This window comes from Corylus avellana, chromosome 8 (assembly GCF_965113065.1).
Source record: "Corylus avellana chromosome 8, dhCorAvel1.hap1.2, whole genome shotgun sequence".
NCBI classification, from domain to species: Eukaryota; Viridiplantae; Streptophyta; class Magnoliopsida; order Fagales; family Betulaceae; genus Corylus; species Corylus avellana.
The window spans coordinates 18,768,024-18,793,241 of NC_142497.1; the positions used below are offsets into that span (position 1 = coordinate 18,768,024).

At 33.5% G+C, this 25,218-nt stretch overlaps 2 protein-coding genes across 2 annotated transcripts; both read right to left on the bottom strand.

The window, feature by feature from the left end:
• Positions 1-11,290: 11,290 nt before the first annotated feature.
• NUDT9 (nudix hydrolase homolog 9) lies at positions 11,291-17,836 on the bottom strand. Its single transcript, XM_059574405.2, has 9 exons — positions 17,594-17,836; positions 17,403-17,477; positions 16,976-17,032; positions 16,346-16,410; positions 14,662-14,720; positions 12,983-13,131; positions 12,441-12,584; positions 12,106-12,264; positions 11,291-11,640 (listed from the first exon to the last, which is right to left on the bottom strand). The coding sequence occupies exons 1-9, from the start codon at positions 17,690-17,692 to the stop codon at positions 11,545-11,547; spliced, it is 903 nt and encodes a 300-aa protein (XP_059430388.2). The 5' UTR covers positions 17,693-17,836; the 3' UTR covers positions 11,291-11,544.
• A 5,691-nt stretch (positions 17,837-23,527) lies between these two features.
• On the bottom strand, positions 23,528-24,391 carry LOC132163053 (uncharacterized). Its single transcript, XM_059573253.2, has one exon. The coding sequence runs from the start codon at positions 24,389-24,391 to the stop codon at positions 23,528-23,530; it is 864 nt and encodes a 287-aa protein (XP_059429236.2).
• Positions 24,392-25,218: the final 827 nt, after the last annotated feature.

Sequence of the window (25,218 nt, forward strand, 5' to 3'; positions counted from 1 at the left end):
TTTGGATTTCTGAAGCCGCGAGTGTCATGCCTTCGCCGCTCTCTCTCTCTCTCTCTCTCTCTCTCTTTTATTTATTTATTTATTTTTCAATACTTGATTGTGTCATTGTGTGCCCTTCACCAACTCTTACGATAAGATTTCTGCCCCTATTTTGTATAGTATACCTATTTTGTATGGTTAAGTACATGGTATCTCATTATTTAGTAAATAAAGCTTTTAACAATTTTGGGAGCAAATATAAGTGAAAATACTCGATTTAGCTCATGATATTGTAGTAGAGCATGTGATTTTTACATGTATTTTATTGTACACATATTAATTTAATAAATTAAATTGAAAGAAAAATTGTCTCTAATCTACTTTAGAGAAAAATTCTGACCATTTTTGTCTCTATTTTGTAAAGTTTACCTATTTTTACAATATGTATTTCTATCTTTTCTTGAGAATTTTTTTTTTAAAAAAAAAAGAAGAAGAAGTGAGAAAATTTGGCAAATTAATTTTGGATTAATATCAAATGACAAGTACTTAAAATTGAAAAAAAAAAAAAAAAAAAAAAAAAAACCAACAACAACAACAAACCCTACGATTGACATTTTCATTTTAGGAAGGACATGTAATATGCAAGATTTTATATGAGACTCATTTGTCCATATAAATTTTGGATTGTCTTATCATTTATCCAGGCAGGTGGATCCATATGAAGTCTTTATACTTATGTTCTGCAATTATTATTATTTTTTTTCAATACCTCCATTCGTCCGTTAAAAAAATTATTTGTTTAAAAAACTTGCAAAACTTAGGTATCAAAATGTTGGAGATTCTCAAATTACGAAATTTAGGACATTTTTACGCATCAAAACACTTAAAAAATATCACATATTAAAATGGTGGCATGTTATATTTGAGAATCGAATATATTTTCAATCGGTTCTTACTCTCTACGTTGTAAAAAAGTTTTGAACAAAAAACCGTTTCTTGGTTTTCTAAATAATAATTATCTCTACACAAATGAAGAAAAAAAGATTTTTGGAGGAAAATTTTTTCTTACTACCTTAATAACTTCCCACATTTTTAAAAAATGACCTTAATTTTCGTAATTTGAAAATAAAAAATTGTAGGAAATTCTAATCCGAAAATGTCACTTCTGTCGTTAGTGTCAAATTGGCCTCAACTTTCTATGATCACGTTTGCCAAATTTTGGTCACAACAACCCCTTTCAACGTTACTGGTGCAATAATACTAGAAAGAAGACTCATATCCGTACATTATTATCAAGACGATGGGGATTGGTCGTATTGTAGCCTGCCCAAATCATAAATAAGAGAAGCTTCTAATAGAGCCTATTTAGCATTTACGCGAACACGTGTTCAAACAAGTTGAAGTGCAGACGTAGGAAGGCCACCTGTTCAAAATACTCAAATAGTCAACTAATAAGAAAGGATAGTTATGGAGTGTACAACACGCGCTTTAATATACGTGTGGAGGATTTTGCACTCCACATACAACATGCAACATGGGAAGGTTGCTTTTCTGCCCCATAAATATTGTAGGGACTAGCCACCATCAATTTTCAGTGGGTCACAGCTACAAACAAAGCAAGTAATCATCATCTTAACAATCACAATTCACTCTTACAAAAAAAAAAAAAAAAAAACAATCACAATTCACAGTGGACCAAGACCCTCTCAATTCCAAAGCTTAAGATTTTTATTTTGTTATATTTATCCGTACAAATAATATCATGATATTTTTTTTTTTAAAAAAAAAAATTAGATGATATTAGAATATATTCATTAAATATTTGGAATTCGATAATGTGAGAGAACTTTTATAAAATCATACGTAGGTCGTGAATCACCCAAAATTATGAAAATTTTTATTTCATATTTGATAATATTTAACTGTATAAGAGCACTATTTATAGCCTTACCAAAATTATTTTTTGGTTATTTTAGTGAGGCAAGTTGGTAAAAATGACTAAAAACTCTCATTTTCAACCTCACAATTTTAATGAGAAAAAAAAAATTGTGACTGAATAAAAAAGTAATTTCTCTCTCTCTCTCTCTTTTTGTTTTTTATTTTTTATTTTTCTCTCATCATTTAATAGTTAGAGAAAAAAATAATTTTTTTTTAAATAATATTTAAATGAAATATGAGTAATTTAAAATAGAGAAAATTATACTTTTGATTATTTTGGTGAGTAAAAGTTGGTGAGGTTGTTAATAAGCAAATGATGTTATGCTATTTAAATAATGTAGCAACATATTTATACAATGACATTATGTACATTGTTAAACGAAAAGAACCTTATTCTAGGTTCATTGAACGGACTTGTAAGATTGTGGTCCACGTAAGACACTTAATCCTAGCCATGGGTTAGAAAATTTTGGCCAACATGGTTTGATAAAAGAATCAATGGAATAGTCCAAAATTTCCTTTCAAATTACTACCTAATTGACAATGTTCCTTCCAAACTTTTAATTTTTTTTCTTGACATGTCCATACAAGAGGGGAAGAGGGATTTGAACTAGTGACCTCCGCTTCATTAGGTGTGGTCGTAGCCGATTGAACTACCTCTTGGGGACAAACTTTTAATTGAGACAAGATAATGTCCCTCTAAACAACCAAAACTTGTAAGTCTCCCCCCAATGACGAAAATACCCTTAACAAAATAATAATAATAAAAAAAACTAAACTATTTAAAAAAAAAAAAAATCAATGTGTGGAAATTTAAAAACTTTCATTGTTTCTTAAAAAAAAAATTATTTTTTAAGTTTTTTGAATTTATTGGAGTATTTTTGTTTTATTGAAAAAAATTCATGATTATTTTTGTCATTTTGCCGGTCTTGAGGGAAAATAGTCAATTTTTTTGTAGTTTAAGGAAAATATTGTCACAATTAAAAGTTTGAAAGAAATATTGTTAATTAAGTGATAGTTTTAGAGAGCATGTGATGTTCAAATTGGTTTAATGAGAGAAGTGCGATTAATTCAGGTTCGCTATTATTTTCTCTTCAAAGTGACATGGCATTTTTCGCTAAATTTTTTTTCATTGGGACTTCCAAATAAAATCTGTAGATTTTTTTATTTTATTTTATTTTATTTTTAAAAATTAAACCTATTATATAAACTTTTCTTCTTGGACTATATAGGATCGATCCTTTTCCTCCCACTTAATTTGATGTCAACTTCTTAATTATTTCCAGCTGTAGGTACCTAGTAAATGATGGGCGATTGACGAATAACACTCTACACCTAAAAGCTTTTACATCCATAAGAAAAATAAGACATGAAACTTGAAACTTTATCCTAAAGTCCCGATTTCAAACAATCACGTTGCACTATCAACTACTTGTTCTTCATTGACCAGATCATGTTTTATTATTCATTCATTTGTATGCTATGTAGACTGCTATGTTACAATCTACATTTTAGTAGTTGGCGTGGTAAGGCCATGTTGACTATCCTTCTAATTTTGAGTCTCTTTTCATTATTAACTTTTAAGTTCTGACTTACTATCTCATGTCTAATCAGAGACTTAGAACATCGATTCCACATAGTTTACATATGCTTATTTTATTTTTGCCAATTTTCTATTTTCTCTAAAGTTTATATTTCTTAGGTGTTACAACCCTAGCACGTGTGTGATGCACGTGCCTCTACCTTCACCGCTTCTTTTTCGTTCATGCTAGAAATCCACGAGTTTGGCGTGCGTTCAAACACGGAGAATCTCCACGTGGCAAAGGGTCATGTACGTGAGAAAATATGGATGCGTATTGATCTTTGGGAAATGCAGATTCAGATAGGTAAGTGGTCCGTTCAAATGAAACAATATGTCCTCACCCTGCAATTTAAATAATTTTATTTGTCTATATATGTTGCAATGTGACTTACATGACTATTGAGAAAAGAATTGAAGGAAATGGTTTAAAAGAACAGTTTTAAGAAAAGAAAGTAAATTTGTGTATAATGCATGAACAATGCAATGTACCGATGATATGTATATATTAAATAGAATGTGTATAAGTTGTGAATGAATTATGTTGTTAGTGGGTACTTTGGTATTTTAATTATGAGTTTGTAATTTAATAAAAAAAAAAAATACAATATTTTGGCTGCTTTATTCATGAAATAATAGTAGTAACGCCAGGTAGATAATGCAAAATATCACATTTATTTATGGTGGAATTGGAGTGTTATAATTCATTTAGTTCATTCTCAATAAAATTTAGGTTTTTTCTGTACTGTTTTAGTTGTATTGAGATCTTTGTCAGGATCATGACCCATCCATCTTTTTCATTTTTTTTTGGGTTAAATATTTTATTAATACCTGGGGTCATTTACAAATGTCATGTGTCTTAAAAAATGGTACCTGACTTAACAAAAATACCAACTTAGTACATCTATTAAGTTTCGTTAGCCAAAACTAACGGAATGCCACGTGTCCAAAAAAAAATTATTATTATTATTTAAAAAAAAATTGAAAACTTATCGGGTGGCCGGACCACCCCCTTTTGGCCAATCCGACCACCCCCATTTTGGCCATTAGGGGTGGCTCAACCACTCCAAGGCCTGAACCACCCCATAATTTTTAATTTTTCAAGACACATGACATTTCTATGTGATGAAACATGTAACGGAACCTAACAGAGGTATTAAGTTGGTCTTTTTCTGTAAGTCAGGTACCATTTATGATAATATTTGAACCTCATGTGAGAAAAAAAAAAAAAAAAAAAAAAAGAATATACAAACCCAAGTACTAATAAAGTTTTTATTTTTTATTTTTAAAGACTTTTGTGTGTTTTTTATTTTATTTTTTATTTTTTATTTATTTTATTTTATGTACTCTTTTCCTCTCTTCTTCTATCGTGCTTTTTTTTTTTTTTTTTTTTTTTTTAAGTGCTCTAATTATTATATTTTTTGGTGGAAATTCCTTTGATGTTGAGTCTATTATCTTCCAGCGTGCAACTATTGTAGAATGTAAGGAGCTAAAGGACGAACAGCTGACGAAGGGGAAAGATACGTAGGCGGTAGGTCCCGGCGGCTTCATGTTTGTGGCCCACGCGGTTAGACCACGACTCTTTTTTGGACGGACCCCCTCTGCAGGTTCATGAAACCACGTTACCCACTCAGTCCAGACAAAAACCCCGTTTAGCTTTTTTGGCTACCGCTGGACCCCGCGCCATAGGAGGCGCTCTCGCTTCCAATATATTCCCCGTCGGAGCGTGCGTTCACGCGAATTGCTATCACGATCCGAATATGCAAAGACCCGACAATCACTGAGACACGTACGTGGTTTTATCCAAAATAACGAGAGATATCCCAACTATAGTATAGGATACAGGTTTATATCAAAACCTAACGACCAAAACTAACAAGATTGCCTTAATTTCCGCTAACAGAATATTGCTTCTATTTTTTATTTTTTTTCTTTTCTTTCTCCTGAGCAGAGAATATTCCTTAATTTTAGATAAGTATATATATCTACGTGGCAATCTACGTGGCATCATTTCGTTATTTAAATGTGTTAAATTTACAATTAAATTTAATTATTTAATTGCTGCCATGGTAAATAATTTGTAAACTATCATATATCAGTTTGTAAAAAAATTAGGAAAAAATGTAAAATTAGTCATTGTGATTTACCTGATTTACAATTAACTCCCTATAGTAGTAAAATGAACTCAAAGGTCCCTGAGGTATGTCAAAAATATAATTTAGTCTCTACAATCAAATTCCGTCCACTAATTTAACAAATTCTTTTAGTATGATACTGACTTAAATAGGACAAGTATTACAATTATATTGGCTCTAATATTTTACGCTATTAAAATCTGTTAAGTTAGTGAACGAAAGTTAACTGTAGGGATTAAATTATTTTTTTAGCATACCTCAGGGACCTTTGAGTCAATTTTGATACCACAAGGAGTTAATTGCAAATCAAGTAAACCACAATGACTTAATTTACATTTTTTTCAAAAAATTATAGTAAAAGTTGTAGCAATAACAATCCTGCTATATATATATATATATATATATATATATATATGAGATTAACGTGCATGTGCTCAACTGTTTTATCGTTACATGAATGATTGAATCTTATTATTTTTGTTTAGCATTAAATCAGAAACGTTGGTGTATAGTTGAGGTTATATCTCTGAGTCACTAGATAGTACATTATGAAATCATTTAGACATAATTCGAAGGTTCTGATCATTGACTTTGCAAATGAAATTTAATTGGAAGGGCATGTAATATTTCGGTCCTATAATGAACGGTTTATAATAATAGTCATGAATGTTAAGTCCTATTGCCTAGTTATTAAGTGAAATTGAGTTTTATAATGAATTCCAGTGAAGCTTCAAATTAACTAGTTATTTTGGGGTAATAGAGCAGATGTGATTAACGCTTTTTTCCGGGCCATTATAAATGATATCAGAGCTACCTAGTAATGTTAGTCTATGTGGTACTAAAACACTGCATGATGTCACCCTGATGAGGACGTCAGGAGTTTGGTCTCACATAAAGTGTGTGGTTTATAAAAATAGTTATGAGTGCTAAGTCTTATTACCTAGTTATTATGATGAAATTGTGCTATATAAAGAATTTAAAGAAAGCTTCAAATTGACTAATCTTTTTAAGATGATAGTATAAATATGGCTAACGTTTTTTCCTGGTCATTACAAGGCGAACCATTAAACATTAGGTGGCTTTGTTTATTAAATCTTTTTCTTTCTCTTTTTTTTTTTTTTTTTTTTTTTTTTTTCCTTTTAAAACAAAAACATTAAGAAACAATTTAAAACAGAAAATGCCTAAAATTATTTTTACATTTATCTTACATAAAAAATAGTACCTTTTCAAATAAAAAAAACAAAAGCATTCTCCTAACTAAGAGCATTAATAAACATTACATCCCGGCTAATCTGTTTTATTTAAAATTTTGGGTTATATTCACTTTACCTTTTGAAGTTTCAGGAGTTTTTTAATTTGAACCTCAATGTTTAAAAATTAGTAATGTACCTCCTAATGTTTCAAAAATTTTCAATTTAGACTCTCCGTTACTAATTTCCGTCTAATTGGACAGAAATCATCCCACGTGCGTCTCATGTGAGATTTTGATGCCCTCTTTTTTAATTTTGCCTTTATTAAAAACCTATGAAATTACGTAATTACCCTCATTAAAACTTATGAAATTGAGGGTAATTACTTAATTTCATAGGTTTTAATGAGGGCAAAATTAAAATAGAGTGCATCAAAATCCCAAATTATGTTAATCAATAATCTTGTCGCCAGCTGATCCAAATTATTTTACTTGAGTAACATTTCAATTTTTATTTAACCGCAAAGGTGTGCCAATCGCATACATATATTTAAATTATTTATTTATTAAGTCTACCATGTATGTACATGACACTTCAACCCAAAATTCAAAACAACAACAGCAACAGCAACTTGATGAAGCCGTAAAAACAAAAGAAAAATATCTTTCCCTATATCAATTATTGGACCCTTTGGACTTTTTTTTTTTATATTTATTTTTTTTAACAGGACCCTTTGTATTTCAAAAAAAATAAATAAATAAAATTGGATACTTTGACTTCTTACAGGGTCTTTGACTTGTGATTTAATAGTATCCACAAATTTTAACGGTGGAAGCCGGTAAAGGAGACAAGATAGTTTCCTTTTCACACGAGCAGTCAAAAGTGAAAGGCCTTAATTGATTAATAATAAAAATTATATTTTTATTTTATAATTATCGAATAATGTTAATGTGATAATTTTAATTGATATTTATTAAAATATAATTTTTTTTTTTGATAAAGTCTACTTAACTCCCTCAAATTATCACCCTAATAACAATTTACCCTTCAAACTACTAAAACAATGACAATGTACCCATACTTTTAACAAAATAACAAAATTACCTTTACTAAAATAAAAATAAAAGTATTAATATTGAGGGGGTAATTTCGTCACTTTGCTAGTATTAAGGGTACATTGTCATTGTTTTGGTAGTTTGGGAGTAAATTATCGCAATTGATAGTTTGAGGGATAGATTATCGTTGATGTGGTAGTTTGAGGGGTATAAGTGTACTTTACCAAAAAATTTAAGAAATAGTTGAAACTATTACATTAACTTTATAGAAAAAAAATATAGTATATAATATTACTTTAAAATCTATATATATTTATTAAAAATAATGCAAAAGAATTATATTTTTATTCCATAATTACAATATAATAAAAATATTAAAAGGGGAGGCAATCATAATCACATGAATATGGTATCCAATAATAATGTTTCGCATGAGCAGTAGATTCTCAAGACAACTTAAAAGCAACAACTTGGAGACGAAGGAAGCGTTAAAGGCAGCTCTAATTAATTAATTGGTAATCAATCAAAAAGTGTTACATGATTGTTTATCTTCAAACTTTTCGCGCGTCAGATTATGTTAATACTACTTTCAGCAACAACCTTTTACGCTCTAGATCTTCATCACACACAGACACAGTGTTAGTGCAATACACCAAATTCTAACCCATCACACATGGAATAAGATCCGGGGTAAAATTGTCATTTTAATTTTAAAGCAGAAGAACTGATATTAAATTAGAGATATGATTGAAAATTTTTAAATGTAAGAGAAAGATTGTGTATGTAAAAGATCATTTATTTATTTATATGAAGTATTGATTTTGATCATTTTATTAAATAATTATATATAATGCCACTAAGATTATTTAAATTCCAGTCAAAATTGGCATAATACACGTATTTTATTCACAATGTTCTTTAACTCACATGGAGTGCAACTGTGGGAGGATCCAAAATGAAATCCAAACATGCCTCGTGCTAATTTTATAGTTGTTTAAAAAATTGAGCCAATATCGAAGGTATGTTCTGTAGCAGACAAATTAAAAAATTTAGTTTGAATTGTTAGTAATTTAAACATGTAATATAAGAGACCTTATATAAAACCTATATTTTTAAACAAGTGACCGAACATCTTAAAATTTATTTGAACGGTAAGGACACAAAACAGGGCACGTGATGTTTTGGACAGAGCAAAGCATATCCCTCATTTGTCTTTGAGAAAATGCACATAGAATGCCATTTGATGTTGATGGCATTCCAAGAAAGATATATATATATATAACAAAGAATAGGACATTCAAAATTTGCTTTAATTGAAAGTGAAATGTGGGACTTAATAAAAGTTGACCATTGACTCAACAAATCAAGGTTGCTTTCATTAGCAGCATGATTTATCAACCCATTTTAGTTAAATGCCTATTTAAAGATCCAGCGTGGATGCTCTAACACCCCTAAAACGTTTACTCTACCCAACAAGACATCATATTAAGGACAACAAATTCGACCCCCTAGTTCTTAAGGGGTAGTTCAATCGGCTGGAGACCACGCCTTATAAAGCGGAAGTCATTAGTTCGAATTCTCCCTCTCCCTATTATGTGAACATGTCAAAAAAAAAAAAAAAATCCGACCCCCCCCAAAAAACAAAAAACAAAAGAAAAGGTCAAGAGTTTCTTCTAACAACAAGAAGGTAAAATTTCCCTGTCCTTATTTGAAAAATATTTTTTGGCATTCTAACGTCTATTTCGTCAAGTTGTCATGTGCCGTTTATATATATATATATATATATATAAAATTAATAGCAGATGAAATATACCAACTCAGTAAAAATATATGCGATATGAACGCCAGAACATAAATAAAGATGTCATGGCTATACATTTTATAGCTTATCACCTCACCCATAAAAGTAATGAGGAGTCTCTAGGATGCAAAATGTAAAAAATTAAAGAAACAAGACCAACATAATATAATTCAAGACAAGGCTGTCGTAAAGTGGAAAATGGTCTTAACTTGTGCTTTATTTTTCCTCAACTTTCTCCTTATTGTCTCTCCACCAACTCTATAGAAAGCGAAAAACTTTGACTGGCATCTCCAGTTGGTCAAGCTTTACTTCCATGAACAAGTGGAAATATCTTTGTTTACTCTACATGTGAGCTAAAGAGTATTTATAGTGGTGACTAAAGACAACAATACTAGGTGTGACAGAGACTTCAATGGGGAAAACAAATGCTGTGTAATTTGCAAATAGAAATGGCAGAAAACAGAGGATTCAATGCCTCAAGAAAGAGCCCTTGATGCGACACTACTTGTATTTAAAAGATCCCCTCACTATATTGCAGGGGCTTGGGATTCCTCCTATCTCAACTGTTCATTTACAATGAACAACTAGAAATGTACCATATTATCAATTCTTTGAAAAATGATAAAAATAAAGGAGTGACCACCATTCCATTGGTTTCTTTTGGAGCGGTTGGCCACTTAAAAATTGGTCACTGACCACCCACAAAACATGTTTGAGGATGGTTGGCCACTCTTATTGTCTGTTTTAGGGGTGGTTCAAAATAGTTTTAAAGTGGTCGATCAAGCCTAAAAACTAATAGGTGTTATCGGACAATTTCCAAACAGTTTTTGGAGTGGTCGGTCACCCCTAAAAAGAGTGATAGAGATGGTCAAACCGCCCCCAAAGCATGTTTGGTAGTAGAGAGAAAGAATATACTTTAAAGGAGAGCAAGAAAGTCTCTCTCTCTCTCTCTCTCTCTATATATATATATATATATATATATATATATGGGGTTTCTCATGTGTAATACCGCACGTGTGCCATTCTGTGATTGTCAACATTCATAAAGAAGATTGACTGTAAGCTTCTATTTTCCAGAATTCTAAGGAAGAAGATTGTTTGATGATGCAGCTCTTGATGAAACGACATTTAACTTTGACCGTGCAGATAGAGTTGGACTTCATTATTTTTTGCATTACTCGATTTTAAGAAATAATATTATAAGAAAAGAGATGTCCTCATAATCTTCAAATTTTTGGTGGTTAATTAACTACTAATCCAAAAAATCTTCTTGATGAACCAACTAACTAACCAATCAACAATCCTTTCTTCACTAATCAAACTTCTCATTAAATATCTTCACAGCAAGCTACTGCCTACAAAACTTTATTATATTAAAAAACAAAAAAAAGAAAGAAAAAAAAAGAAGCCTCATCCTCATTCTTAAACAACCACTTACGTTGATTTCAACATAAAAAATTTTGTATACAAAAAAATAAAATGTAACATGAGTATGCTTGTCAATGACAATTTAGTCATTTTACTCGTTTTTTCATCCAACTTAATTGGCCAATTTAGCGACCAATTTAATCATTGATAATTCATGTGTTTTTCTTCTATTAAAATCAATGCCATTCTACAAACTTTCATCTATTGTGGGAGGGAGGGAGTGTTAATCATGCAATTGATACAAAAACAAAACCATACGTGCATATACAACAACAAATCATTATGCAATTTTATCTATTTGCCAACCACCAAGTTTCTAAACCCTTGGTTGGACAGGGTATAATAGGGTTTTGAGATCCAAGACACAGAAATGCAGCTGAAAAGCTACTGAGCCACCAGATACTGAGGGCTTTAAATGATCAGTAGTCATGAACTTTCATCAAGTAATCTTCAGAGCTTCTACCATCAACTTGTAGAGGGCAAATCCACCTTGATGGCAGCCAGGCATATTTGATGTCATGTTCTCCAAATCAATCTGACAAGGAAAACTGATGAGTACTTGCATCTTAAGAGAGACAAAGTAATGAAATTATTTAATCTGTCTACAATATCATACAAAGAAAGAAATTTTTATTCTAGGTTAAGGTACTTTCTTATATACCTCTGGACTAAAAGAAGTAGCCTTTCTTCTTATATAATATAAGAAACAACTTGATGACCAGTTATAATTTAGTAAAAATTAATTTCTCCAATGGTAATATGGTATATAGCTACCACACTAATGTCCCCTCACAAGTCCCAACAGCCATTGCAGAAGTGCTGCATCCCAAGCTCCCATCACAATGAAAATTGCTACCGCAGTATCCTAACCCGATAAACCACTTCACTGACATATACAACCAATACATCTCTCACTTTGCCATAACCATTATACTGTTTATGTGCTTGATCATTTACAAAATAAACCATAAGTTGTCCAGAAAATGGATTTTAAACTAACCATGGAAACTGCATAGAGTTGAGTTGACTCATAGCCATCTTGTGCACTCAAATACAATTGTTGAATTTCCTTTGACTCCAGACTGCACTTGATGAAGAAAAATGCAGCTGGTCTGACATTCAACTCCCTACGAGATATACCAATGAAAACTGGACTGCACTGCATGCAAATCAAAAGATTAACATCAGATACTAGCATAAACGGACACAAAATAACAATCAGACAGAAAGCATGTTCTAACCCAACAAGCCCCTACGTGAACGCTAACAATTCACTTACGAAAAGGGGAAATGCTCAAGCAGTTTTCACAGGGTTATTACAATACTGAAGCTTACAAGGGATGCCACAGGTACACCGATTTCTTCAACTACTTCACGAATTATGCTGTCAAACATCTCCTGAGAAACTTTTTGGTTAATAAGCTCAGAGCCTGTCAAGTCCTTGTCATACTGATGGGATGTTATTCCAACTTCTTGGGGCTGTCAACCATAAAACATTCTACTGTTACGTCCAGATTATCCAGGTGATGTTTGTCTCCAAAAGGATAAAGAAGAACAATATTCAGCCTAGAATCATTAAATTTGATTACAGACCACAAGATACTGCTTATAAATGATTGGATGACATAATGTAAATATACAGCAGTGGAAGCAAAAGGCCAAATTGCAATGAACCATGCATTGCCAGACTAGCTGCCCCCATCTACGAAAAACAGAGGAGCAAATTATCAAATTCAAGACTCAATGACCTCGTAGAGTAGCTCAATCGGCTAGGGACTGCATTTTATGAAGTAGAGGTTACTAGTTCGAATCTCCTCTTCCTTCTCCCCATGGGGTCTAAAAATAGAAACTTATCAAAAAAGTTCCAGTCTCAATACCTCTGGATGACCCCCTGGGAAGACAAAGGATCCTGGAAATTCCCCGACATTACTACTCCTTTGCAACACAATTATTTTCTGATCAGATGTCTCCACTATTGCACCATTGCCCAGTGGACTTGAGGTGTGTTGACAACAGATAGGGTCATCTGCAGGAAAAGCAAAGCTACAGATGCTCAAAAGATTTAAATCACATTAATAAGCACTAAGAAACATAACTATTTCTACTAAGCCATCCAAGTTGATTTAGCTGCCTCATATCATAATCTAAATGAACTTGAGCTTAACGTTAGAAGTTACAATACCTCAAGATAACATGGGTATATTCACATGTAATTTATTGCATCATTACCACAGAATTTATAATTTCATGCTTTATTTTTAGGATTAAATACGTATTTGGTCTTTGTAGTTTATCATTTTATCAAAAAGCTCCCTTGATTTTCAAAAGTGAAAATTTTAGTTCACATGCTTTTTCTCTAAAAAACGAATGTATAATGTTGCCACACCTATATTCTTACCAAATTAGTATATTACTTAAAAATTTTAAAACTAAAAACTACTAAAAAAAAGAGAAAAGAAAAAAGGAGGGGTAGCAGCGAGGGAAAATCTCCTCTGCGGGTGGTGGGTGGGGGTTAACTGAAGACCCACCCCACCCTCACAGAGGTGGTTTGTGGGGGAACCCCACCCTGCTAAGGTGGTGGGATCCTCTACGGTCCACTACAGAGGGCAGGTCCTGGACCCCCCAACCCGCGGGTAGATCACGAGGGGGCTGCCCACCTCTGCAAGTGGTCACACAGGACCCCCCATCCATACGACCACCTCCTCCTGCCATGTGGAGGAGATTGTGAGGGTTGGGTAGTTCCTCACAACCCACCCTCTCCTGCCCTCGGGGTGGATCACAGGGGAACTCACCACTTCTACGGGGTGGGGGGTCCCTCGCGAACTGCCTCCCCAAAAGGGTGGGGATGGATTGTAGGGAAAACCCATCACCACTCTCAGATGGGACTTTTGCCTACAGCTAGGATGAACCTAGGTGGATTGATGGGGGGTATTTGGCAATCCCAATTTTTTTTACCATCCCTATAAAAATACTATTTTCTATAGCATGGCCCGTCAATGTTATCTTTTCACCCCCAAACTAGTTTCAACTTTCTACCAATACTCGAACAAAACAAGGAAGCAATCATAGGATTATAGCTTATAAAAAACACAAGTACAATAAGATGATTTTACAAACATGTAAATTTTGTATACAATTATGTGTGGCAACATTTTATGTGTATGTGTGGCAACATTTTATGTGTCATATGTGACTTTTTATACATGTGACGAAAATTCTGTAAGTTTTTCATACAAAGAGATGGGCAGAATGAGCATTTTAATAAACTTGAAAACCACGTGGATCAAATTTGTCACTTTTGGAAATCAAGGGAGCTTTTTGATAAAAAGGGTAAATCATAAGGACCAAATATGTATTCAACCCTTATTTTTATATAAAAACACCAGGTGAACACCTCATAAGTGGATTGAAGTTCCGAGGAGATGAAGGATGCAAGATGAATAATAACAGCAAATTGGTTAGTTACTGTGCAGTATGAATTCAGTAGTAACATCAAACTTGAAATGCTAAAAATAAAACAGTCAGCACATAAAATTTCAACTTCAGGTAGATATACCTTCTGATTCGACCAAGAACTTTTCCCACAAAGGATTTAAGTTTGTCCCTACAAATATCCTGGTAACAAGTAGATGAAACAGAATCATTACTTTGGGAGAAGAGTGAGCTGATAAGATCAAGAGAAGTCAATCAAAATGTTGCAGAAACTCACTACTATGTTGTAAAACCAATACTTTACTCATTTAGTACCAATTCAGAGACTAAATAACATAAAGGTAACTGCACATGAAAGAATAGTATAACGAATTGTCCTATTTGGTGGTTCACTTCTCTCTTTCTCATCAAAGAATAGTGTTTCAGCTCTCCTGCAAACGATGCTTCCATTATTAAATCTAAGGGAAAAAGTACATATACCCCACCCCCTTCAAACTGAAGATTTAATATCCCCCTCAAACTACAAAAAATTTGCAATGTACCCCCCATGTCCTGTGAAAAGACAAAACTAACCCTAAAAGTTTTTCGATAAGACAAACATGCTCCTATAAATTCGAAAAAAAAAAAAAAAAAAAAAAAAAAAAACACTAGAAAGTTGGGAAGGGGGTTGGCTAAACCAACCCCAAATGACCAAAAACAAAGAAGTTTGAGGCCACCCCCAATGGCCATAGGGTGGTTTGGCCACCCCAAATATGGCTGAAGGGGGAGGCCGAACCACCTCCTAGCCATTTGGGAGTGGTTTCGGCCACCCCTATGGCCATTATGGGGGTGGCCGAGCTACCCTCTTGGCCAAACTACCCCCATGGCCTTGTGGGTAGTTCGGTTACCCCCCATTTGTCCAAAATCAACCCCCCCCCCCCCCCCCCCCCCTCTTTTATTTTTATTTTTTTATTTCTAATTTTAGTTTTTATTTTTATTTTTTTTAAGAATTTTTTGAATTTTGTATAATTTATTAAGGGTATTTTCTGTAATTTAGGGGAGTACGTTGCACATTTTTGGTAGTTTGAAGGGGACATTGATGCAATCTTTACTTTGGGGGACATTACAAATTTAGTGGTAGTTTTAGTGGGGTATGTATACTTTTCCCTAAATTTAAATTAAGCACTTCATGGGTCCTCCAAAAGCCCCCCATTAGTTGACATACATGTTTCATACTACAAACTCCTATTGTATGCCGATCAACCCCTAATCAAGGGTTATTAAGAGCTGGCATTGCATTCTTGCATGCAAAATTGCAGCCTTCGACATTTTAAATATGCAGTAGATAAAGTGGATTTTCTTAGTTCTTATTGTAAGATAGGTTAACAATACCATAATTAAGACGAAAGCAGCCCTAAAGCACAAACAAAGGGATGCTCCAGATGAGCAGAACATTTGCTCTCCTTGTTTAAAGCTCAAAATATTATTAAGCTTCACACTGCATATACACTAGATGACTAGGTATGGCAGGTAGATCTAATATCAATTACCAAGGCATCAAAAATATGGAAACTACAAAAACGGCCATTAAGGCCACAGGCAATGATTAGTTAAAAAAGGGAAAAACTAAAAACTAAATATTTTATTTCAAATACTAATTACTGTGAAGAAAAAGCAAATATAAAGAATATTACATCTAAAATTAGTCAATGAAAAAAAAAAAAAAAAAAGAAAGTTTACTATCTTTTCAGGAGATGTGCTTGCATGCACAGCTGCCACCCACACACAACAATAGAGAGAGAGAGAGAGAGAGAGAGAGAGAGAGAGACCGATAATCTGTCAAACCAAGTTGAAGGCAAACTGCTCCACCTCCATGCAAGAAGCATCCTCCGTACTGTAGAATTAAATATCGGGTAACATTTTAGACAATAAAATTCTATAAGGCCTCAGCATTGTGGTTGTGGCATCAAAGCCTAAATGAAGAACTATGGAATCAGTTTTTTTTTTTCCATGCCTAGTTCAGAAAATAAAGCACTACGTACAAAGATTTCACAGCATTATAGAAAAATGACAATGAAATATGGTCACTTTCCCATTATGTGGGTACTAAAAAAGAAAATAATGTTAGAAGTTTGTACCCAAAAGACAAAAAAAAAAAAAAAAAAAAAAAAAAGGCTATGATCTCTGAATGTGTCACTCCCACAAGAGACGTATTTTTTTAGGTAGTAGCATTCCTATTTCGCTACTACCTAATTCCTTCATTAACTGTGGTCCAATGCTTATCTAAGTCATCTTAGTTGTTTGCATCATGCTTAGCACAGTAATAATGTTAATCAGGAAATCAAACAACATACTGATAAGGGTATAATGATAAATTTATGTTAATTTATACAAAGTAAATGACAATATATAGCATAAAAAAACACTTCAACTATTGCTTACAAAAGGAGATACTGTACCCGAAATTTTTGCCCATTGAACAATGAATTGTTTTTCTGAAACCTCTGATCCCATATCTAAATGAAAACCAATGAACAAATGAATAACGGTACAAAAAATCAGCAATACAATTTAGGAAGTGGTTTGATTTCCATGGAAACCCAATAAGTCCATTTTGATTGAATAGCCTAAAAAATAACGCCCGTTCTCCACAAGTAACAGACATTACGCAACCAAGCTGGTTGTAATAGAAACCAAATAGCTCCATTTAGGTGCTATCCGAATCAAATGGACAGGTGTAAAATCAACCGTAGAACACCGACTAATTCAGCTTCCCAAAATTGACAAATTTTGCGGAATCAACAACCTTATCCAGTGAAGCGATTGAAAAAATATTGAGCTTTATATTAAAATATATAAATGCGAATTCAAGAAATTGAGTGTCACCTCAGAAATGGAATTTTCCAGGTTGGTGTCCGGGTGGGGAATCCGATCGTATGCTTCATTAAAAACCACTGAGACCTTATACACATTCCAATACATTTCCATTACTATGTTTGATTCTAACATCATTACACATACAGATGTAAGTAAAGAAAGAAAGAAAGAAAGAAAAAAATGATGAGAGTTTTGAGAACCTGTGATTGTGAAAGACCAGCGGGGCACGAGAGGAGAAGCTTGAAAGGAGGACAAGGGTCACCGACATTGGCACCAGCAGAATCGGCTGCCTTCTCCATTGGAGTCGCACGGCACGCAAATTGTTTGACGAAAAGTCTCACAGAGGCCAATGTGCAATGGGTACAAATTCTACAGACTTCTTCCGGAGATGGCAGTGGGTGCAAAATGTTGAAAAATGAATGTGACTTGACCCCGTGTTTTGAAATCTATTCAGTTGTTGTTGACTGATGTTGTTAGGCAAAATCGAAGCCATGGCACGTGTGCACCGTGATATGGATACAATTGGGTCGTTGCAGCACCTTTTTTTTTTTTTTTTTTTTTTTTGGGGGGGGTTTGGGGGGAGGAAACTATCTTTTCCCTGTCAATTAAAACGCATTTTTCACTTTGTCTTTATGAACTACCAACTGTGACACCTAACCCTATGAGCTACCATTTTATATCAAAAACTCTACTTTCATCAGTCAAAGACCTTAATTTATACGGTCAAAGTGATAATGCGTTGTAGTTCATAAGAGCAAGGTGACAATGCGTTGTAGTTCATAGAGGGCAAAATGATAATGAATTGTAGTTTATGGGGCAAAGTGACAGGTAAACCGTCTGAATTAACGCCTTTGACTCATTGAATGGGGGTTTTGGGCCAAAAAATGGTAGTTCATGGGGTTGGGTGTCACAGTTAGTAGTTCATTGAGGTAAAGTGCTAAGGCGTTGTAGTTCATGGGAAAAAATGTAGTTTCCACCTTTTTTTTTTTTTTTAATAGTAATAGGAAATAAAGTAGAAAAGCAAATTTTAATTTTTTATAAGAAAAAGTGAAAAGAATTTGTATGTTTTGAAGTGACCTTATTTTTTTTTTTAATATAAATAAAAAATGATTTATATGATATAAAAAGTAAGAATGTTTTGAAGTTGACTTTTTAAAGAAAACTTGGTTTGATTACCAAACAGAACTATTAGATCTATCACTTTTTGTCGTCTATTGGATGTCATTAGGTGAAATCAAACCCAAAATAGTTTTAGGATATTTATAATTTGGGTTAAATATACTTTAATCCCTCAACTAACTGTCATTTCTTATAAAGCTTCACGAACCAACAACTGTGACACTTAAGTACATCAAACTATCGAATAAAAAAAAAAATGTACATCAAACCATCAATTTGTTGCATTTAAGCCAATCCATTAGAAGCTGTCATCTGTTTGGATGAAAATGTGACAATAGACAACTTTTCTATCGGCCTTCCTATAATACACTTCATTTTTGTAAAACCAAAATAATAAAATAAGAAAATTATATAAAATGCAAAGGGTGTCCACAAGACACCCATTTCCTTTTTTTTTTTTTTTTTCTTTTTTTTTTTCATGTTTTAATTTTTTTTATTGATTAATAATTATAAGGGGTAAATTTGGTTTTTAAGTATAAAAATAAAGGGTATTTCACAAGACTTTAATCAAATATGATTTTTCTATCCAAACAAACTGTCAACACTAATATAGGAGTTTAATTACAATAAAATGGTAATTTAATTTATTTAAGTGTCATAATTATTAGTTGGTGAGGCTTTATAAAAAATTGTTGTTAGTTTAGGAGGTTAAAGTATATTTAACCCATATAGTTTTGATGTTCTCTTAAAAATATGTGAATCTTTAAGAATAATTCTTTGAAAAACAATATTTAAAATCTCACTGACAGTACATTTTTTATACTATTTGTTTATTTTTAAAAAGAAATTGGTCTTAATTGATCAAACCTATGAAGACTTGAATAAGCTTTTTCATTTCTATTTTATAATTGAGTAATGCTATAGTTTTGTGACTTGATGTTGTTAGGTGAAGTAAAACAACATGACATGCCATTATGGCAAATGAGGCCTGCATGCCAATGAGTGAAAAATATTAAAAATTGTTAATAAAGTGACTGACTACGCATGTGAGGTTTGCTACAATGCATTCTCCTACCCATCTCCCCGCCATCTTCTATATTTAACATCTTGATTTAAAAAAATAATAATAATAATCAAAGAGAGTGGAGATGGTGGGGAGATGGGCGGGAGAATGCCAAAAAACATTTGCCTATAATTCACGACATCAGAATCTTGCAAGACAGGCAAAGATTAGTGGTTGTTGGAACTTGAAGGCTACAGTATCACTTTCGATGCTAAAGTTAGTAACTAGAAGAAATTTCTTAGGAAAAATTACACTTTACTCCCTTAAAGTTTGGAGCGATTTTCAATTCGACCTCCAATATTTCAATTTTTGCAATGCACTCCTCTAAACTTTCAATTTTTTTTGCAATTTGACCAATTTTATCCCAAAATTCTCATATTTTCCCTATTTTTTTATTTTTTTATTTTTTAAATTTGGAAAGTGCAAAAAAATGGCTAGATGGCCATAACTACCCCGATTTTTTTTATTTATAAAAATTAAAAAATTAAAAAATTAGGGATAATATGAGAATTTTAAAATAAAATTGGTCGAATTGCAAAAATTTAGAAGTTTGAAGGGTGCATTGCAAAAATTGAAACATTAGAGGTCAAATTGAGAATCGTCCTAAACTTTGAGGGGATAAAGTGTACTTTTCCCAATTTCTTAGGAATAATTAAAATAAAAAAGACAAAAGAGTGGGATAGATATAAATAGAAAATGTTAGATGTTCTCTTGATCGTTAGGCAAGCTTGCTCCCTAGAGGGCCTGTGGCCTTGAGGCTGTGCTTGGGCTAGTGGGGGTTGTGGGCTCCCCATTCCAAAATTGATTGTGACTTGCATATATTTTCATTTTAGATAAAGTTTTTCAGTATATTAAACTCACTTGTGTCTTTAGATAATGTGAGTTTCACATACATTTTTAAAGATGTATATGAAAAATCACATACTCTAATGTTCTGCTTATTTCATCTTAAATATTTCATGTCGGAAGATGTTTTCAACTAAAAACATTTTTCAAAAAATGTGGTTATTTTTTGTTGTTTGTTCGCAATCCTGGAAATAGTTCAAAAAACATTTTCTAGAGTTTTGGCCCGCATGAAAAAATCGCAAAAGATTTCTTAAAATTTTTTTATATAATTTGAGCAGTTATGAGAAAGAGAGAGAAGACAAAGAGGAGCTGCAGATGAATAAAGTGTGTGAGAATAGAAGGCATTCGAGGGTAGAATAGAGATTTAGTGCAATTGCATGCTTACTCATATTGTTTGCAATTTGAGTTGACAATTGCGATAGAGCCCACTTGCCCGAGCAATTTTGTTGGTACTAACATTTGCCGATAGTCTTTACAATAAAAACAACCAACATTATGCCTTTTATATACTATTTTGGTTGTGTTATTTGACTCACCGATATGTTGTTTTATGTTGTAGCTTGGTTATGCTCTTTGCAACACTGACATTTTCATCATTTACATTTGATTCGACTGCAATGGCTCCGTCACTTCCCATCTACAATGACAAATTTTCAGATTGTGTTCGAGAGAGAAAAAAGAGATGAATTGTTGAGGGAGAAAGCATGGTGACTAGAATTTTAAGTTTATGAGGCAAAACTTTAAAAAAAAGTTATTTGTGGGACAAAAATTAAATTTTAAAGGTTTATTTTATACAAAAGAAATTATATTTTTTTAAAAATTAATTTTTTTGGAGGCTACTCATAGTAATGATATAAGGACTCTAGTCCTCTTAGATTCCTCTCAAATGTGACGTGGTATTTTTTTTTTTTTTTGATATGTCCACACAAGGAAAGGGGGAGGGATATTCGAACTAGTGACCTCCGCTTCATGAGGCGTAGTACACATCCAATTAAGCTACCCCTTAGACAAATATGATGTGGCATTTAAAATCACCAATAGATCAAAATTCAATAATAATCATTTCAAATTCAATGGTAATTTTAAGAGAAGTGCTAGGGAGCCAAACAAATGAACCCAGAAAAATTTTCAAACTGATGTGGCAATGGTTTTTAAATTAAAAAAAATGTAATTCCCTCTTTCTTGTCTGTCACTCACAGTCTGCCATGTCAGTTTGGAAATTTTTTTGAATCTATTTGTTTGGCTTCCTAGCAATTCCCTAATTTTAAAAGTTATGTCACATTTGAGAGGACTCTAGGAGGATTCAAATCCTCTTTATATTATTACTCATAAAATACTTGAGTACTAATTAAGAAAAATGCTAGGTGTTTTTTTAGTGTTCTTCTTGCGTCTTTTGAATTATGATATGACTTTTAAAATCACAAATAGATTAAAAGTCAATAATGATAATCTCAAATTCAACTGTAATTTTAAAAATCACATCAGAAAAATACTAGAAGAGAACCTAGGATTTCCCACTAATTTAACCATATATTTAATATATATATATATATATATATATATATATATATAGCAAATAAGTACTACTTAAAAAAAAAGGAAAAGAAAAAAGAAAGCCCTCATTTTGAGCGCTTCCAAAAGTTATGACTCCATAGCTCTAGCCTCTAAGAGTCATAGTGGACACACCCTTTAAATTTGTCAGCTTTGGACGCAATTTTATTTATGAGTCAACGACTACTTATGAGTCAACGACTCAGCAAGTAAAAGCTTCGAACAGTCTGTGTAACGTAAACTTTTTTTTTTTTTTTTTTTTTTTTTTTGATAAATGCAAAATTGGTCCATGTGGTTGGTCTAATTTACAAATCACTCCCTGTAGTTTAAAAAATAATTTAAAAGTCCCTAGGGTAGGCCAAAATAACATTTTACTCCCTGAACTTATTTTCCGTTAAGTCATTACATTGCCACATTACACCCAATAAAAATAAAACACGTGTTCTTTTTTATTTATGCTTTTAAAAAATGACAAATAAGATTTTTCACGTCATTTAAAGCTTCAACACACACTCTACGTCAAATTAAATAAACCTAATCCCTCTATATCTCATGTGCCGCCGTCGTCTTCATTTTCCCCAATGATTATTGCCGTCGTATTCATCTTCTTCTTCATGTCGTTGTCTTCATCTTCTCAAAAAAAAAAAGACACAGCGAGAGAGAGGAATAGATTGTTTCCGATGCTAGGAAACAATTTTTGAAGATACTTCAATGCCCAAAAACAAATCAGAATTTCCATAGAAAGACTACCAAAAAATGCACTATCCAAAAACGCAGATGCCCGAAAATCTCAGAGTAACTTACAGATCGAAGATCACACCCATCGGAAGATGAAGACGACGACAAGAATCATTGGGGAAAATAAAGACGACAGTGACACATGGGATATAGAGGAATTATGTTTATTTAATTTGACATGGAGTGTGTGTTGGAGCATTAAAATGACGTGAAAAAACTTATTTGTCATTTTTTAAAAGCATAAATAAAAAGGAACACATGTCTTAGTTTTATTGGGTGTGATGTAGCAATGTAACGGTTTCTGTTAAGTCATTTAACAGAAAATGAGTTCAGGGAGTAAAATGTTATTTTGGCCTACCCTAGGAACCTATAAATTATTTTTTTAAATCATAGGGAGTAATTTGTAAATTAGGCCAACCACATGGACCAATTTTGCATTTATCCTTTTTTTTTTTAAAAAAAAAAAAAAAAAAAAAAAAAACTTGTCTCTCTATGTTTGTTGAAAATACTAAATGCAATTCTGTTTTTCTTCAAAGATAAGGTAATGTTTATATATAGGCAAATACCTTTGTAAATTTAAAACGACAGACTTTTTAGTCATTTCCTTAAGATATATACCAAATCACATTCGCGCGTGTACTCATTTATTCATATCATAGCTCCTTTAATTTGATCTTAACTCTTCTCTTGTTATCTTTTTATACATTTTATTCTTATATATGGACAGAAATTAAAATTTTCTTCAACCTATTTTAATAAATGTCAAGTGTCACATTTTTTTTTTTTTTTTTTGGTTGAAAAAAATCTTGAATTCTCATTAAAACAAATCAGAGGAGACAGATCCAATGCGGTCTGCTTCAAGAATTCCGCGAATACAATCAGGGGGAACATATCCCCATTCACTATCAAGATTTTCGGTCATCGCCAGACTAGCTAAAGCATGAGCAGCCCAATTGATCTTACATGGGATATAAACAAGCTCCCAGGCCTGCAGTCCCACTAAACAAAGCTTGATGTCAGCCACTAAGTGACCTCTACTACTGTCATCTACTTCCGTGGAATTCACCGCGTCCACCAGCACCTTGGCATCACTTTCCATTTTCAGGTTGTGGAACCCCCAAGCTTTGCACAGTTTAATGGCCATTAACGCAGCCAAAGCCTCTGCTGAGGTGGGATCCAAAAGACCCGGGTGGGACAAGCTTTTTGCGGCCACCAAGTTCCCCTGAGAGTCGCGAATGAGTGCCCCCAGTCCCAGTCTTCCGTGCCTCCTGTCAATTCCTGCATCCCAATTCAATTTATACCATCCAGAGGGGGGAGGCTGCCATTTGAGCATACCACTACAAACAGGAGTGGAGCTCTCCTGAGACGTCATGAGCAGATTGTTGAAGTCTTCAGAGAGCTGAAGTGCTTGCTTTAGAACATAGCTTGGGTGGATAAAAGACCCTCCATGCACAAACTCATTCCGCCTATGCCATATTCTACGAGCTACTCCCACAAATTGCTGGAATTCCACTCCACTACATTTCCGAAGCATGCCATCAACGACCTGGAGAAAATCTAGCCCAGCATAAACATTCTTTTGAAATTTTGCATTCCCTACACTCCAAACATCCCTCGCCGACGGACAGTTCCACATAATATGGAATGTAGTCTCAGGCTCTATTCCGCATATGGGGCACATCGGTGAGGAAATGATCTTACGTCGACATAGATTGTCCCGGGTTGGGAGAATCTCATGACATGCCCGCCACAAGAAATTCTTCGCAGCGCTTGGGACGTTAAGCTTCCACAAAGAACGCCATAATTCTCTTGTTCTTCCCTGAGAGGACCCTTCCGACCCTATAATTCATATCACGCTCTTTTTGAAGATGATAGGCGCTCCTCACCGAAAACACCCCTGTAGCCGTTCTACGCCAGATCAGTTTATCCTCCTGATTTGTGTGGCTTATAGGAGTTGAAAGGATTGTGGCAATTTCCTCTCGTGAAAAGAGCTCCTCCAGGAGAGATTGTTTCCACCATCGCATCTCCCCATCTATTAGACTGCTAACAGTAGCTGAATGATCAAGCACCCTTGGGGTTGATTGCACCTTGAAAGTGGATGGAGTGGGGATCCATCTATCTTCCCAAATACGCACTAATTGCCCATTCCCAATCCTCCAAATCAGCCCCTCCCGGACTAAATCACATGAACTTTGGATACTCCGCCATGCAAAAGACGGATTGCGCCCAAGGGGAGCATCTAGAATCGAACACCCAGGATGATATTTAGCTGCTATAATTCGTGAGAGTAAACTATCAGGCGTCTTCCACATTCTCCAGATTTGCTTGGCCAAAAGAGCCTTGTTAGTCTCGAAAACCCTGCCCTCCAGAAGCCTTTGATAACCCCATTTTGTTCCAGCTCATCCATTGGATCCATTTCTCCTTCTCTTTATGTCCCCAAAAAAACCTCATCATCAATGAATTGATCTCCGAGCATAAAGATTTTGGGAGCTTAAAAATGCTCATACA